The 15,196-nt window shown below is 48.2% G+C and overlaps 1 protein-coding gene across 1 annotated transcript in view; it reads left to right on the plus strand.

Annotated features, from left to right (window-relative positions):
* The first annotated feature begins 2,496 nt into the window (after positions 1-2,496).
* Positions 2,497-15,196, plus strand: part of LOC144828334 (cilia- and flagella-associated protein 20) — a 34,406-nt gene continuing 21,706 nt past the window's right edge. The window contains exon 1 of the mRNA XM_078686450.1: positions 2,497-2,859. Within this exon, the coding sequence (XP_078542576.1) occupies positions 2,776-2,859 (84 nt within the window). The 5' untranslated portion in view covers positions 2,497-2,775. The remainder of the gene's footprint in view (positions 2,860-15,196) is intronic.

Genomic DNA, 15,196 nt, shown 5'->3' on the forward strand with positions numbered 1-15,196 from the left:
CCACCAACAGCGAGGAGTCAACATCAATCTGCATTTTCTATTTGTTTGTAATTATGGAGATAGTTTTTCGCCCACTGCGATTTTAGTGTTCTGTGCAATGCCAATGCAGGAAGTGTTTTATGTTGTGCCTGAGGTATGGTATTCCTTGGCAATTAAAATAGCACTAGCACTTACTGCCCATGAAGTATTTTGCTGATGGGTAGCAGGCTCTAGGATTCTTAGGTAAGTCTTGCATTGTGTTGAAATGCCTTAGTTGCACCGAACTGTACATCCCATGCATTGTGCACCACCCTGCACAGCTTCGGGGCTCCTTCGCAGGCACACACCGGCTTCCCGGCCACAAAAAATATTACTTTCCTTACGTATCACACTAGTGTCCTTTCTGCAGAGGAGGGTCTCCTGCCAGGGAGCAGGATGTCGAGGTCACTGTGCCAGGCTGAACCACTGCATGCCAAGTGCACAGACCAAAATGTTCACATGCAGGGGTGCAGGGTCTGTGAATCTTTTTTCCAGCTGCGGAGGATTATCATCCTGTGCTGCATTCTGTATTATCTATGTAACAGGTATAATTCATATTAACTCCAACCTTGACTTTTCAAAAACACTTGACCCTGTGCATTTTATAATATCGCACGCCCATCAGAGATTCTTGACAAATGCAGCATGCATGTGTTTGGTAGCGCCATTCAATAGTTTTGTTATTACATTAAAGTGATCAGCTGTACCAAAAACTCCTCTGCTGCTTCACTCAGCTTGTGTCAGGCACTCTTAGGGGATGCACTTGTAGACACACAGTCAGGTGAGTGAGTCCAGCACTGACTTAGTTAATTACTATGTAATCTGCTTGTTATCTTTTTATTGACACCTAGGAAAGCACTGGTTCTTCTCTAAAACACAGTGTGGCTAGTGCAAAAGCATAGTTGCCAAAACTCGGAAAAACAAAATCAAGGGACACCTTGCATCACAGGGCTGCTGCAGATAGAAAGTTCTAGTTTGCATACCTGTGTGTAATAAAGAGGAACAGTTTCTGAAACAATATTATACAGGACAGTCTCCAAATTGCCGTGACTGTCCCTGCAAAATTGGGACAGTTGGCAACTATAAACTAGTATGATTCCATGATCTTGGCAGACTAAGTATGCCCCACAGGCACCTTACTCTGCTCATCATAGTCTAATATTACCCATGAGTTTATTGTTGTTTTGCAGAGAACTCTTCTGTTTCATGAATGCCAAAAATAAAAACCTTTTTAGAAAAGCAGTATGAAAACAGAAAGGGGAGAAAAGGTCCCTGAACAATAATTACACTTGAACCTTACAGTTCACATTGAATGATTCTAAATAGTATGCCGTATGTACGATGAATGATCTTCTGGGTGGCAATTTCCATTTCTATGCAGTTTGAAAAGACAAGCCTTTTGCTGGCATGAAAAATAAAATGGTACCGCTCAGATCCTCTTCCTGTTACAATAATATTAGGAGGGGACAGTAGGCTAGTGATTTTAAATTTCATGGGGGCAGACTTACAACTTCTGGCGCATTTTTGCAAATCAGCAGGGATGCGCCAAGAAAGATGCGTCACGCAAAACTACCCGTTCGCCACCATGGATGTGCCACATTTACAATGCGTCGTGCTGTGGCTCACGGTTAGGTAGATGTGTGACCTATCTGCCGACGTAAGGTTGGCGCAGTGCAAGAGTCGTGTCGCGGGCGCGACGCAACTCCAGCACTGTTCCAACCCAGCCGATCTGCAACATGCTGTGTCACGCCTTACGCCTGCTTCAAGTATGCACAAGGTTTTGACACAGCGGTGTCGGAAAAGTGACTGAGTGAATGGAACCTTGTAGATTTCACTGCGTCACTTTTCTGAGGCTTTCCTCCGACGGAACGCCCACACTGCGACGGAATGCCCACATGAAAATTGACGCAGGTTTCATGTGGCGCAGTGCTTTACAACGTGACGCAACGGCATCGTAAAAGTGACGTAAGGGGCTTGTAAATCTGCCCCAGGGCTTTTGCAGCAGCTTCCTAGTCCTTTGGGAGCTTATTATTAGTTAAAAGGCTGTCATTTCTGATATTTATCGCTTTCCATGGTCTTAAGTGCTTGGTTTTATTTGGGGGAAATTGAACTTTCCCCCACATATTCCAGAAGGGTTATTTACTAATGTAACTCCAGTCCTGGAATATTTTGGGGAAAGTTTAAATGCCCCAAGTTTATTTAGGGCGGGTTGAAAAGTAGTAATTTTGAATTCGGAGAGAGTGTTGCCCTGAAGGCACAGCTCAGGGCAATAAAAACTAGGAATACCCCTAGTCAACATAGTTACAATAGTCCGTCCTTTGTGTTTAAGCCGGTCTAGTCCCTTCTTTGTGTCAATGTAATGGATTGACACCGAGCTAAAGTACAGCACTACAACTAGCAGTTTGAGCGCACGTCTCTCTTTTATGTCTATGGTCGATCTGCAATAGTCCCTCCTTTGTGTCTCCTGAAGGCGCTTGTCAGTGTGGTCCACGCCCCCCTCTCTCCGGTTCCACTGCGTTCTGTCGCCCAGGTGACGGCGCGCGGGAGGCCGGTGTGTGTAAACACAAGGCCGCAGCCAGGGACTCGCGCCGGAGCCATAGCAACTGGGGGGAGGCGCGAGGCGCGGAGCGAGCGCAGTCGGAGTCAGAGCGCGAGGGGCAGGCCAGCGAGAGGAGGCAGCACGCGCCGCGGCAGGCTACATCCGGGGAGCAGGAGAGCCCAGCGCGAGCCAGCCGCAGACACCCGCCCGCCGCCGCCATGTTCAAGAACACCTTCCAGAGCGGCTTCCTCTCCATCCTCTACAGCATCGGCAGCAAGCCGCTGCAGATCTGGGACAAGAAGGTGGGCCCGGGGGGCGGGCTGGGCGGGGGCCCCCGGGGGCAGGGAGCGCTGTGGGACCTGGGGGTGCCCGAGGGAGGGGTCCCCTGTCAGGGGGGGGGGGTATACTGTATACTTGTGGGACAGGAGGAGACTATCGTGACACCATGAGAGGGGGTGAGGTGGGGTAGGAGGTGAATCTGTGGGACAGAAGGGGCATCACCATGACACCAGGGGATGTAAATAAGATGCATCCCTGGGAGAGGGGCGGGGACATTTCTGTGACACAAAGGGGCAGATATAAGGTTCACCCAGGGAGAGCAGGCTATGCCATGACACCCCGGGGGGGCGGGAGGAGGGGGGGGGGTTGATCTGTGGGAGAGTAGGGGCATCACCCTGACACCTGAGGGGCAAGGCGAATCTTGGGAGTGGAGGGACATTGCTGTGATCCCTGGGGTGCAGATGCATCTCTGGGAGAGGGCAGGGGCGTGATACCTTTGGGGCAGATTATAAGTGGAAAGGGAGACAAGGGGCATTACTGGGATACAAGGGGCGCATCCCTGGGAGGGGGCTGTGCCGTGGCACCTGGGGGCAGGTCATAAGCGCAACTAGTAACACCAGAGGGCAGGTTAGAAGGTGCACCCCTGGGAGAGAGCAGGGGCATTAACTGTGACACCCAGGGGCAGATATAAGGTGAACCTCTGGGAGACAAGGGGCATTACTGTGACTCCAGGGGGCGCATCCCTTGGAGGGGGCAGTGCTGTGATACCTTCGGGGCCGATTATAGGATGAAAGGGAGACAAGGGGCATTACTGTGATACCAGAGGGTGCATAGAAGGTGCATACCTGGGAGGGGGAGTACCGTGACACCTGGGGAAGGACATACGTGCAACTAGTGACACCAGAGGGCAGGTTAGAAGGTGCACCCCTGGGAGAGAGCAGGGGCATTAACTGTGACACCTAGGGGCAGATTGATATAAGGTGCACCCATGAGAGAGAGCATGGTCATTAACTGTGACACCTAGGGTCAGATATAAGGTGCACCCCTGGGTGAGAGCAGGGTCATTAACTGTGACACCCAGGGTCAGATATAAGGTGCACCCATGAGAGAGAGCAGGGGCATTAACTGTGACACCTAGGGTCAGATATAAGGTGCACCCCTGGGAGAGAGCAGGGGCATTGACTGTGACACCTAGGGTCAGATATAAGGTGCATCCATGGGAGAGAGCAGGGTCGTTAACTGTGACACCTAGGGTGAGATATAAAGTGCACCCCTGAGAGTGAGCATGGGCATTAACTGTGACACCTAGGGTCAGATATAAGGTGCACCCCTGGGAGAGAGAAGGGACATTAACTGTGACACCTAGGGTCAGATATAAGGTGCACCCCTGGGTGAGAGCAGGGTCATTAACTGTGACACCTAGGGTCAGATATAAGGTGCACCCCTGGGAGAGAGCAGGGTCATTAACTGTGACACCCAGGGTCAGATATAAGGTGCACCCATGAGAGAGAGCAGGGTCATTAACTGTGACACCCAGGGTCAGATATAAGGTGCACCCATGAGAGAGAGCAGGGGCATTGACTGTGACACCTAGGGTCAGATATAATGTGCATCCATGGGAGAGAGCAGGGTCGTTAACTGTGACACCTAGGGTGAGATATAAAGTGCACCCCTGAGAGTGAGCATGGGCATTAACTGTGACACCTAGGGTCAGATATAAGGTGCACCCCTGGGAGAGAGAAGGGACATTAACTGTGACACCTAGGGTCAGATGTAAGGTGCACCCATGGGAGAGAGCAGGGTCGTTAACTGTGACACCTAGGGTCAGATATAATGTGCATCCATGGGAGAGAGCAGGGTCGTTAACTGTGACACCTAGGGTGAGATATAAAGTGCACCCCTGCGAGTGAGCATGGGCATTAACTGTGACACCTAGGGGCAGCTAAAAGGTGCACCCCTGGGAGAGAGAAGGGGCATTAACTGTGACGCCTAGGGGCAGATAGATATAAGGTGCACCCATGAGAGAGAGCATGGTCATTAACTGTGACACCTAGGGTCAGATATAAGGTGCACCCCTGGGTGAGAGCAGGGTCATTAACTGTGACACCTAGGGTCAGATATAAGGTGCACCCCTGGGAGAGAGCAGGGTCATTAACTGTGACACCCAGGGTCAGATATAAGGTGCACCCATGAGAGAGAGCAGGGGCATTGACTGTGACACCTAGGGTCAGATATAATGTGCATCCATGAGAGTGAGCATGGTCATTAACTGTGACACCTAGGGTCAGATATAAGGTGCACCCCTGGGTGAGAGCAGGGTCATTAACTGTGACACCTAGGGTCAGATATAAGGTGCACCCCTGGGAGAGAGCAGGGTCATTAACTGTGACACCCAGGGTCAGATATAAGGTGCACCCATGAGAGAGAGCAGGGGCATTGACTGTGACACCTAGGGTCAGATATAATGTGCATCCATGGGAGCGAGCAGGGGCGTTAACTGTGACACCTAGGGTGAGATATAAAGTACACCCCTGAGAGTGAGCATGGGCATTAACTGTGACACCTAGGGGCAGCTAAAAGGTGCATCCCTGGGAGAGAGCAGGGGCGTTAAGCTAGGTGACACCGATGATGAGAACAGGGCCATCCTGGTGAGTACCAACCAGGGGTCCCATTGGTGGTGCGCCCGTGAGGTGTCATATAGCTATTCACACATTTTTTTCAAATGTTGTCCTTCTAGTGGATGTATGTCCTGTGTTGTTTATCAGAGAATGGCTATCTTTTATCTTGGCAATAGACTGGAACACGGTAATAATCTCTAGAATTAGAGGTGTGGATGGAATGATCTTTTGGCAATCCATAGATGTTCACAGTTCCATAAGACAAATTGCCCTTAGGACCAGGTCTTTTTGTGATTATTGATTGACTGAGTGGAGGGCGACCTAGTCCTGTATTTCCCTCTTGACTCCTAGTATATGTACGCATTAACTGTGACACCTGGGGGTGCATATATAAGGTGCACCCCAGGCAGAGGAGGGGCATTACTGTGACACCTGGGGGTGCATATATAAGGTGCACCCCTGGAAGAGGAGGGGGGCATTACTGTGCCACATGGGGGTGCATATATAAGGTGCATACCTGGGAGAGGAATGGCGTCACAGTCACACTAGGGTGGCAGACATAAGGTGCCTTCCTGGGGGTGGGAGGTCATTACTGTGACACCTAAGGGCAGATATAGGAATCATTTGTGGTAGAGGGGGGGTCATTATTGTGACACATGGGGGGCATATAAGTTGCATCCCTGGGAGAGACTTTGGAACCAGCGACACAGGGTTTATACAGACTGGGGAGGAGGAAATGTTGTACTCTGACCTCGTGATAACATACGTTTTGGTGCCAGCTTTCAGCCCTCTCCATCAAGTCTGTCCCCAGCACTGAAATATTTGTACAACATATCATCCGGCTTAAACAGATCCCGGCACACCCATTCTTGCATGCCCGTTCCTTTGTGTCTTCATCTACCAATGTGCGGACAACTCCGAACTCTACAAGCAAATGCCATTCCCTGCTAGTTTGAATGCCTTCATGATAGGCTGCCTGGCATTCACTGACACTCGACTGTTCAGCATCATTGAATTCAATTATCCTTTTATTTGATCAAACATTTATATTCTTCTCCCCATGAAGAAAATAAAGCATGCTACAGTTCAAATCCCAGATCATCGGAGTGTAGAGGTTTAAATGTAGACATTTTATACACAAATAAGATCCGCCTATATTTTGAGCAGTGTAAACATGTTTTCTTAGTTGAGGAATTGGAAATGTTTTGAAAATATAGAATTTTTTAGTTAAAAGCCTTAATAGAATGTGTTAGCTCTGCTACTTTAGAGTCACTGGTTAGAAGTGGGGCCCTTATCAACTCATTCATATTTAGGGTACGTGCTCTTATTGACTGTAACCACGCAGTGAGAGATAGGAGTAAGTGGGGGAGGCACAGGGAGATCCCATTTAAATTTGCGGCAAATCTCAAAGCCAAGGTCAATAAAATGTAGAATAATAAAAAATCTGTTTGTTGTATATCCTCTCTGGTACCCACCCATAATATGTTCAGTAAAGAATTGTAGACGACTAAGTATTTACAGTTGTTTTCCACTTACTGGTGCCCAGTCACATCTTGCACGAGCGAAGTTCAGGTTGACTATAATATCACTTGGAACTGCAAGGTGGAAATGTCTCTGTCTTCATACCTCCCCTTCTGCAGTTTGTGTTGTGGAAACTCCTACTCTACCTGCGTAACTCCTATGCTTCTCCTGTGCAGCAGCTATTGGGGGGCAGAGGTGGGTAAATGAGTCATGGAGCCATACATAATAGGCCTCTCCCCAAAAATGGGTGGCCACCGGCTACCATTTAGCATTGACCCATCTCTGTAACCCCCTAAACACCAGTCACACATAAGGGTGCTCCGATTACCAGAGCCTCTGTGTGCCATAATAATGCCTGAAAGCTCTTCACAAATCCTCATAAGAAGGCATGGTGTGTACTTACAGCTCCAGGTAGGACAAACTGTCTTAATCCTAATCAGAAAAGCATGTTATGCTTTTCAGATCAAGAACTATAGAATGTTATTTGGGTGACCCCAGATTCTACTACTTGAGGTCGGTTGCTAACGGCTATGACAAAGACCTGTGGAGTCTGGGGACTTGTGGTCTGCTTTACAAGTTTGGTGACCCAAAATATAAAAAAAAGTCAGGCTAAAGGGTGTAAATGCAGCCATCAGGCTTTGGTATACAATCAGGAAGGCCCTGGGCATAAAATACTACTCGGATTTCTCCCCTATCTAGGACTACCCGTGCACGCCTGAATGTCTGCAAGAAAGCTGGAGTCTTCCTTTGCGGGACCCCGGAATAGTACTGTGGGCGGGATATCTTCACTGTGCAGGGCCTGGTGCAGGGCCTGGTGCCTTGGGAGGTAGTGTTTAGCGAGACCATGGGCCGGCTTTCAAGGTTCAAATATGTGCAGCTACTTTCTTGGTATATGGCGAGAAGCAAGAAATTGGAGGCCTCCGGGAGGTCAAAAGTAGGCTACAGGACACACATTCTAAAAAGGAGGAGATATCCATGTTCTATTGGATGTTGTAGGATGCCAAGGATAGTAAGTGTCTGGCTAGGGATAGGTAGGATGCCAGGGATGGATTTACAACATTTGTGGCAATCATCTCTCAGGCTCCTATGTCAAGTTGTTAGACCAGCAAATTTAATTTTTTTTAAAATTTACACTTAATAGGGTTTTCTGGTCTCAAGGTGGTGAGATTCACAAAAAAACAAGTTTCGGGGTGTAGAAGATGTGGTCACCTCGAGGAAAACGATGAACATATGTTCTTTTTCTGTCCTTCGCTTATGATGTTCTGGGAAGATGCGAGCATGGTCCTTGCCGGGATTTTCCGAGCTGCTATTGCGATCAATTCCATACTGGTCTTATTTGGGAGAGACATTGCAAACCTGCTATAAGTTAGACGTAGCACAGTGGTCCCTCCTGTTTTATCTGTTGCTTCTTGCTAGAAGGGAAATTTGCTTGGCTCAGTCCCATACCAACATTTCCAAAGAGGGGGCTAAGGGATAATCGCTGGACTTATAAATGAGATACTCTCGATGTTGAGAGAGGAAATGCCACTTTTTGAAATTGTTTTTTGAGATGGGCAGGAAAGATCGACACGTAACATCAAGTTGACCTATGATTGTACGTGGGTGTCAGTATGTTACGGACGTTTAGGGCTCGTCTATGTGGCTATCACTCACACTTGGATGGTGGTCGGTCTCGAATGGATCAGTGCTTGAAGCAGTGGCTTGTTCGGTGATATGAAACTGTCTTGATCCTGTTTTAGCAGATCTGCATGGAGTCGTGCCTAGGAGTGTAGGTTGTTAGGGTCCTCTATTCACTGTATTTCTATGATAATATGCCCTTGAGCGACAGAGAGTAAGACCAGAACTTATTGTAACTGTATGGAGGACATTCCACCTGTTGGGTGAACCCAACCATACGCTTACTACACACAGCATAACAAAGGCACCCACACAGCCCAGATGTGCCTTACATGGCTGGAATGGGATCCCAACAGCACACCACACTTTAACAGCCTCCCACAGTAAACTCCCATTTAGGCATGTTCTTTGTGCATAACACGTCTCCTCTGTCGGGGTGGCTAAGCCTTTGCCACCTCTGTGGTACATCCGTTCACCTACATCCACACAGTGGTTTGTAGAATGGCAACAGGGTGTCATAATTAGGACAGGTGCCTCCAAACATGACAAGCGCTTGAAGCTGAGCACTGAAGAATTAGACAGCAGACCCGAACACACAGCAGGGTCCTCATGCACAGAACCGTAACTCCTTGCCAGTCACTGCTCATTAATCTACTTCCGACCTGCCGGCCAGTAGAACCCGCCTCTAAACAATACGAGTAACATCCCAATCCACTGGCCATTTTACTCTGGTCAACGAGGAGCCCTGATTCCGAAGGGAAACGATGACAATAATTCTGGGCCTTCTAGCACTTTCTGATCTTCCTAAAATTAACACAGGCAATCTGCTTCAACAAGAAAATGAAGATATAGAAATGTTTTTAGCTGATCACTAACCTTCCAATTAGTCTTTTTAGATTTGTAGAATGTTTTAAAAAAATTTTTTTTTTTAATTCAGTGAGGCACAAAGTACTATGAAATACTGAAAATAGTCCAGTAGCTGTCAGAAGGCATGGGAGCTTTCCATGTGTTGATGTAGTGTGTGTATGGAGGTGAATGCATGACCCCAGCTTAATTAAATGATTGACGTACTCTGTGCCTGCTGCGCCAGTGCTCTGTCAGCGGTCTGTCATGTCCTGAACGTGCACAGCCCCGCTGCACCAGTGGTCTGGCGTGCCCTGGATGCGCATGACCCCACTGCACCAGTGGTCTGCCATGCCCTGGAGATACACGGCCCGCTGCGCCCGTGGTCTGCTGTGTCCTGGACGCAAATGGCCCCACTGGTTGCTGTGTCCTGGACGTACAATGGCCCGATGCGCTAGTGGTCTGCCATGTACTAGACGTACAAGGCCCGCTGCTCCAGGGGCCTATTGTATCCTGGACGTTCACGGCCCGCTGCACCAGTGGTCTCGGCCAGACTGGCCGTAGTGGCCCTGGGCGTTTCCCTGGTGGGCTGGATGGGTGGGGGCGGGTTTTGTTACTGGGGGCTGGTTTTGCAGCTGTGCTGCAATATCAGCCCCCTGTAACAAAAGCGGGAGCGGTGTATCTCACTAGTATATGTATGGACAACACAGCCCACAGCACCTGTGGTCTGCTGTGTCGTGGACGTACATTTGCTCTGCTGCGCCCTTGGTCTGCCATATCCTGAACATACATAGCCCCGCTGCGCCAGTGGTGTGTTGTGTCCTGAACATACATAGCCCCGCTGTGCCAGTGGTCTGCTGTGTCCTGGATGTACACGGCCCGCAATGCAAGCGGTCTGCATGGCTCCACGGCCCCAGTAGTCTGCCGCATCCTTGGAGCACACGGCCCGCTGCACCAGTGGTCTGCCACGTCCTGGACGCACACGGCCCGCTGCGCCAGTGGTGTACCGTGTCCTGGACGTACACAGCCCCGCTGCGCCAGCGGTCTGCTGTGTCCTGGACGTACACAGCCCCGCTGCGCCAGCGGTCTGCCGTGTCCTGGACGTACACAGCCCGCTGCGTCAGCGGTCCGCTGTGTCCTGGACGCACACAGCCCAGCTGCACCAGCAGTCTGCCGTGTCCTGGTTGGGGAGAGGTTGTGGTCCGTCGGCTAGACTGCCGACTTTGGTGCTGGAAACCAGGGTTCAAGCCTCGGGGTCGCGTCCACATCCTGTGATTCTGGGCAAATCACTTAGTCTCCCCATGCCTAATTGTGTAATGTAAATACGGTGCTCATGTAAAGCGCTCCAAAACCTTTGTGTCGAGTTCGCGCTATATAAATATGCAAAAAAAAAATGTACACAGCTCAGCTGCGCCAAAGGTCTGCCGTGTCCTGGATGTACACAGCCCAGCTTCGCCAGAGGTCTGCCATGTCCTGGACGTGCGCAGCTGGGCTGTATCGGAGGTCTGCCGTGTCCTGGACGTACACATCTCCACTGCGCCACTGGTCTGCTGTGTGTGTCCTGAACATACAGAGCCCTTCAGCGCCATTGGTCTGCTGTGTCCTGGACATACACGACCCCGCTGCACCAGTGGTCTGCACAGCCCTTTTAGGCGAGTAGCATGGTACTCCGGAACTCAAAAAGGATTAGTGGTGCATTAGTATAGGGAGATATGAAATTAATTTGAGCGTTGGACATGGGAGTTTATTTGGATTGAAAAAGGATAGAAGAGAGATAGAAGAGGGACGGGTTTGCATTTATATAGTGCTTGCTACCCCTTATGAGGGTGTTGAAGCACTTATTGGCGGGTAGCACGCTACTCCGTAACCCAAACAGGATTAGTGGTGAATTAGTATAGGGAAATATGACATTAATTTAAGTGGTGGCCATGTTGGTCTGTTGGATTTTTTTTTTTGGAGCTCATAGCAGTAGGAGGAGGGTGGGGATGAGTAGAGGGGAGGGGGTGGGAAATAGTCAGGGAAGAGTTTAGAAAAGCTTCTTTGGGAGATCTGAATAGTAAAAGAGGTATGAGATGATGCAAGACAATACAGTAAAAGTAAAGACTTGTAAAACCGGAGAGGAGACCAAGTCTTTGAGTGCGTATAAGGCACGGGGATTCAGGGCAAAAATTTGTTTATAAGAAGCGCCTCAACTTCCTTTTTGAAGTCAATAGTTGAAGGGATCGTCCTGATTTCTAGAGGCAGGGAGTTCCAAATTCTCGGAGTGATACCTGAGAAGGCTCGATTATAAGTTTTTGATTTACGGAATTTTCGCGGCTTCAGTAGAAGGGTACTTCTGGAGGTCCTGGTGCCACCCGATAGTACAAGTTTTTGTACGAGGTATGGTGGGTTGTTGCAGTGTAATGCTTTGAGTCATGTAAGCAATTTGTAGTTGTATCCTTGCTTCATAAAGGAGCCAATTTAGGGTTTTAAGCTCCGGTGTAATATGGTGGTATCTTTTTGAGTTGGTGATGAGTCTAGCAGTAGAGTCAAGAGAGGCCCTGAGTGTTCCCATCTTGGATCTTGGGAGTTCACAGAGGGTTGCACTACTGTAGTCCAACTTGGAGATCACCAGCGATTGCACCTCTGATTTGAAGTCTTGGGGGGGGGGGGGGGGGGGGGGGAAGGTTTAGTTTTCCTTAGGATGCTCATTTAGAAATTGGCTCCCTTTGTGAGGGCCGTAATATGCTTTTGAATGTTCAGGCTCTTGTCGAGTATTATGCCCAAGGAACTTGTGGAGTCAATGATACATGGTATGCAGTTAAGAGCTGTTAGCGGATTCATCCATTCAAAGATAACAGGAGAATGTGTGGGTGGGGCTTAAAAGAAATTCCGTTTTCAGAACATTAAGTTTGAGATGAATTAGAGTTAACCAGTTTTGGGCTCTCAGTAGGGTAGTGTTGAGGGTGCTGATATCATATGGGGAGGAGACTTTCAGGTACAGTTGGGTAGCGTCAGCGTACATATGATAGTGGATATTGGATAGTTTTAAAATTTCAGTTAGAGGCTCCATGAACAGATTGATGAGAGTTGGAGAAAGTGATGACCCTTGCGGAACCCCGAGATTGACTGAGAAAGGGTTAGAAATAGATTAGTTGACCTTGAATCTTTGAGTTCTATTGTGGAGAAAAGATGCAAACCAATTAAGGAAGGGCCCTGAAAACCCCATCCTATGTTCTATTAGGTCGAGTAAGCAGTTATGTTTGACTGTGTCAACAGCTGACGATAGGGTGAGGAGGATTAGACGTTGTTCTGATCCAGCATTTTGAGTGCATCAGCAACAATGTGGATGATGGCGGATTCTGTACCATTACCGTGACGGAAGCCAAATTGGAATTGGTCTAGTAGTTAGAAGAGTTCTATGTGATTGCAAAGCTGAAGGTGGACACATTTCTCAATGAGCTTGGCCAAGGTCGAAATGTTGGAGATTGGGCAGAAATTCTTAATGTCGTCTTGATCTGCCCACGTTTTTTTTAGGTATGGGGTAACCTGTCCAGCTTTAAGTGTATGTATGTGTGTATATATATATATATATATATATATATATATATATATATATGTGTATATATATATATATATATAGTGTAGATATAGTAATTTATGTAGATTTAAGTTGTATATAATAAAACTCAGACTTTCTAGTGTTGCTGTAATTTAATTTATTAGTTTTGTAATTTATTAGTGAAGCAATCATAGATAAAGAGTTCTGCTAAAAAAAAATACTTATTTATGTAGTGACATACATGTTAAACAGAATAATATAACCATAAGTAATATATACATTTGTTAAGCTGAACTAACGAATATCTATTTCTAATTAAACATAATTATTATACACGTTTATACAAAGCAATTCCCATATGTGGGTACTCCTCTATAGTCCAAATAAATGCTTATATACAGAGAGATATGCTGTATATTTATGTTTGAGTATGGTGGTTATGCGGGATCAGCCAACTTCTGAGTAGTTTTCTGAAGATAATGTAGTTAGTTATCTGTGGTTTTTAAGTTTGTTTGTGTGTTACACAGTAGTGCTTTAGTGAGAATGAGGTAATTACAGCTAGCACAAGATGTGCCGTGTCCTGAACTTACACAGCCCCGCTGTCGATGTGGGAACCGATGGGGCAACCAGGTAGACTCCTGGTGTTGGCTCAACATCTTGTGATCCTGGGCAAATCACTTAATCTCCCTGTGCCTTAAAAAAAGTGACTCCGATCTTGTGTATTATAATTCGATGCTCTTGTAAAGTGCTCTAAAGCCCTTGGGCACATTCCTGTGGTATAAAAAAAAATACCGCAAAAAAATGTTACGTTCGGGACTTGAATTCGTTCATGGGTGTGGTAGTTTCAGCTTTCATGATGCTCCAGAATTTGATTGAAGTTGTGAAGGAGTAAATGAAGCTTGGTGATGGAACTAAGGATACACGAGGCCTGGAAATAAAGATGCGGGAGGGGCAGAAGAAAGGTATGGCTGTCAGAGCGTGGATTGTGCATGAACGGGGGATGCGAGTCGGTAATGAAAGACACATGGCAGTGGGGGGTAAACCTGTGGGGAGCAGGAGAATTATACAGACCAATGCAAGTGTGAACCCCCATGAAGGGTAAGCACGGAGTGGACGAATCATGTGCCTGATGAGAATTCGATTATTCTCAGGGCACAATCACTCGTCGGGTCAGCCCCCAGGTCAGTGTGTGCCCAGGAAGACACTCTTAAAGTCCTCTGACCCCGGTCACTCACTCTTTCTGAAATCTTTCCCAGTCTGGTCATGTTTGTGTGCTGAGGGGGGCCAAGGGATGGGGGGGGGGGACAGAGCAGGCATCTTCCATATCCCATTCCAATTGAAAGTTGTGCTAGACTCCTCCTGTAGTGTCCCACCCAGTCTCGGGATCACAGCACAGCAGCCCCCCCTCCCCACGAGTCGTCCCATCCACGGGGGTGAGCCCTCACCTGCTTGTATCTCACCCTGGCTTTGGGTATCGTCAAGTGGATCGCGGTCAGTGCGTTCCCAGGTATGAAAGACCTCCCTCCATTGTTCCGCTATGGGGCAACGTCTTATCCCCCGTGATTCCTCTCTAAATAGGACTCGTCCCTCTGCCCCAGCCCACTGAGGTATATCTCTCACCGAGGCTCCCACCGCGGGCCCACCAATAGACATCCAGGCCATTGCTATCCTCCTTCTGGCTAGGACCAAGGCAAGATCAATAAACCTATTCCAAATCTTCCGCTTGGGTGGTCGAGGGAAAAGTCCTAGCAGGCAAATCTCAACAATGGAGTCAAGTGTACGTCCCAATGCGGCACCCACTGCCACCAATACAGCACCGCGTCCCTAAGCTGGCATAACACGATACATGCCCAGGTCACATGTATGAAATCTGCATCACTATAATCGCACCACGTGCAACAGGGTAGTTCGCAACCATAGGAAACCTGGATTTTGTGGGGTGTCATGTAGATCATGTGTAAATAGTTGAACTGTGCGTACTTTAATCTCGTGTTTCTTGAGACTGTCTTGGGGTAAGCCAGAACTCTATTCCAGTCCGAGATTTCCCGATCCAATACTCCTCCCACTGCCGTCGCAGCCTTGACAAAGGTTGGAGTCATCTTAGACAGCGAGCTATAGAACCACTTCACCAAGTGCTTCGTCGAGCCCAGGGAGAGCAAACATAACACACACACAGACTTGAGGTCCTCCAACCCCAGTCACTCTTTCAAACCCCAGTCC

This window comes from Lissotriton helveticus, chromosome 4_1 (assembly GCF_964261635.1).
Source record: "Lissotriton helveticus chromosome 4_1, aLisHel1.1, whole genome shotgun sequence".
Taxonomy (NCBI): domain Eukaryota; kingdom Metazoa; phylum Chordata; class Amphibia; order Caudata; family Salamandridae; genus Lissotriton; species Lissotriton helveticus.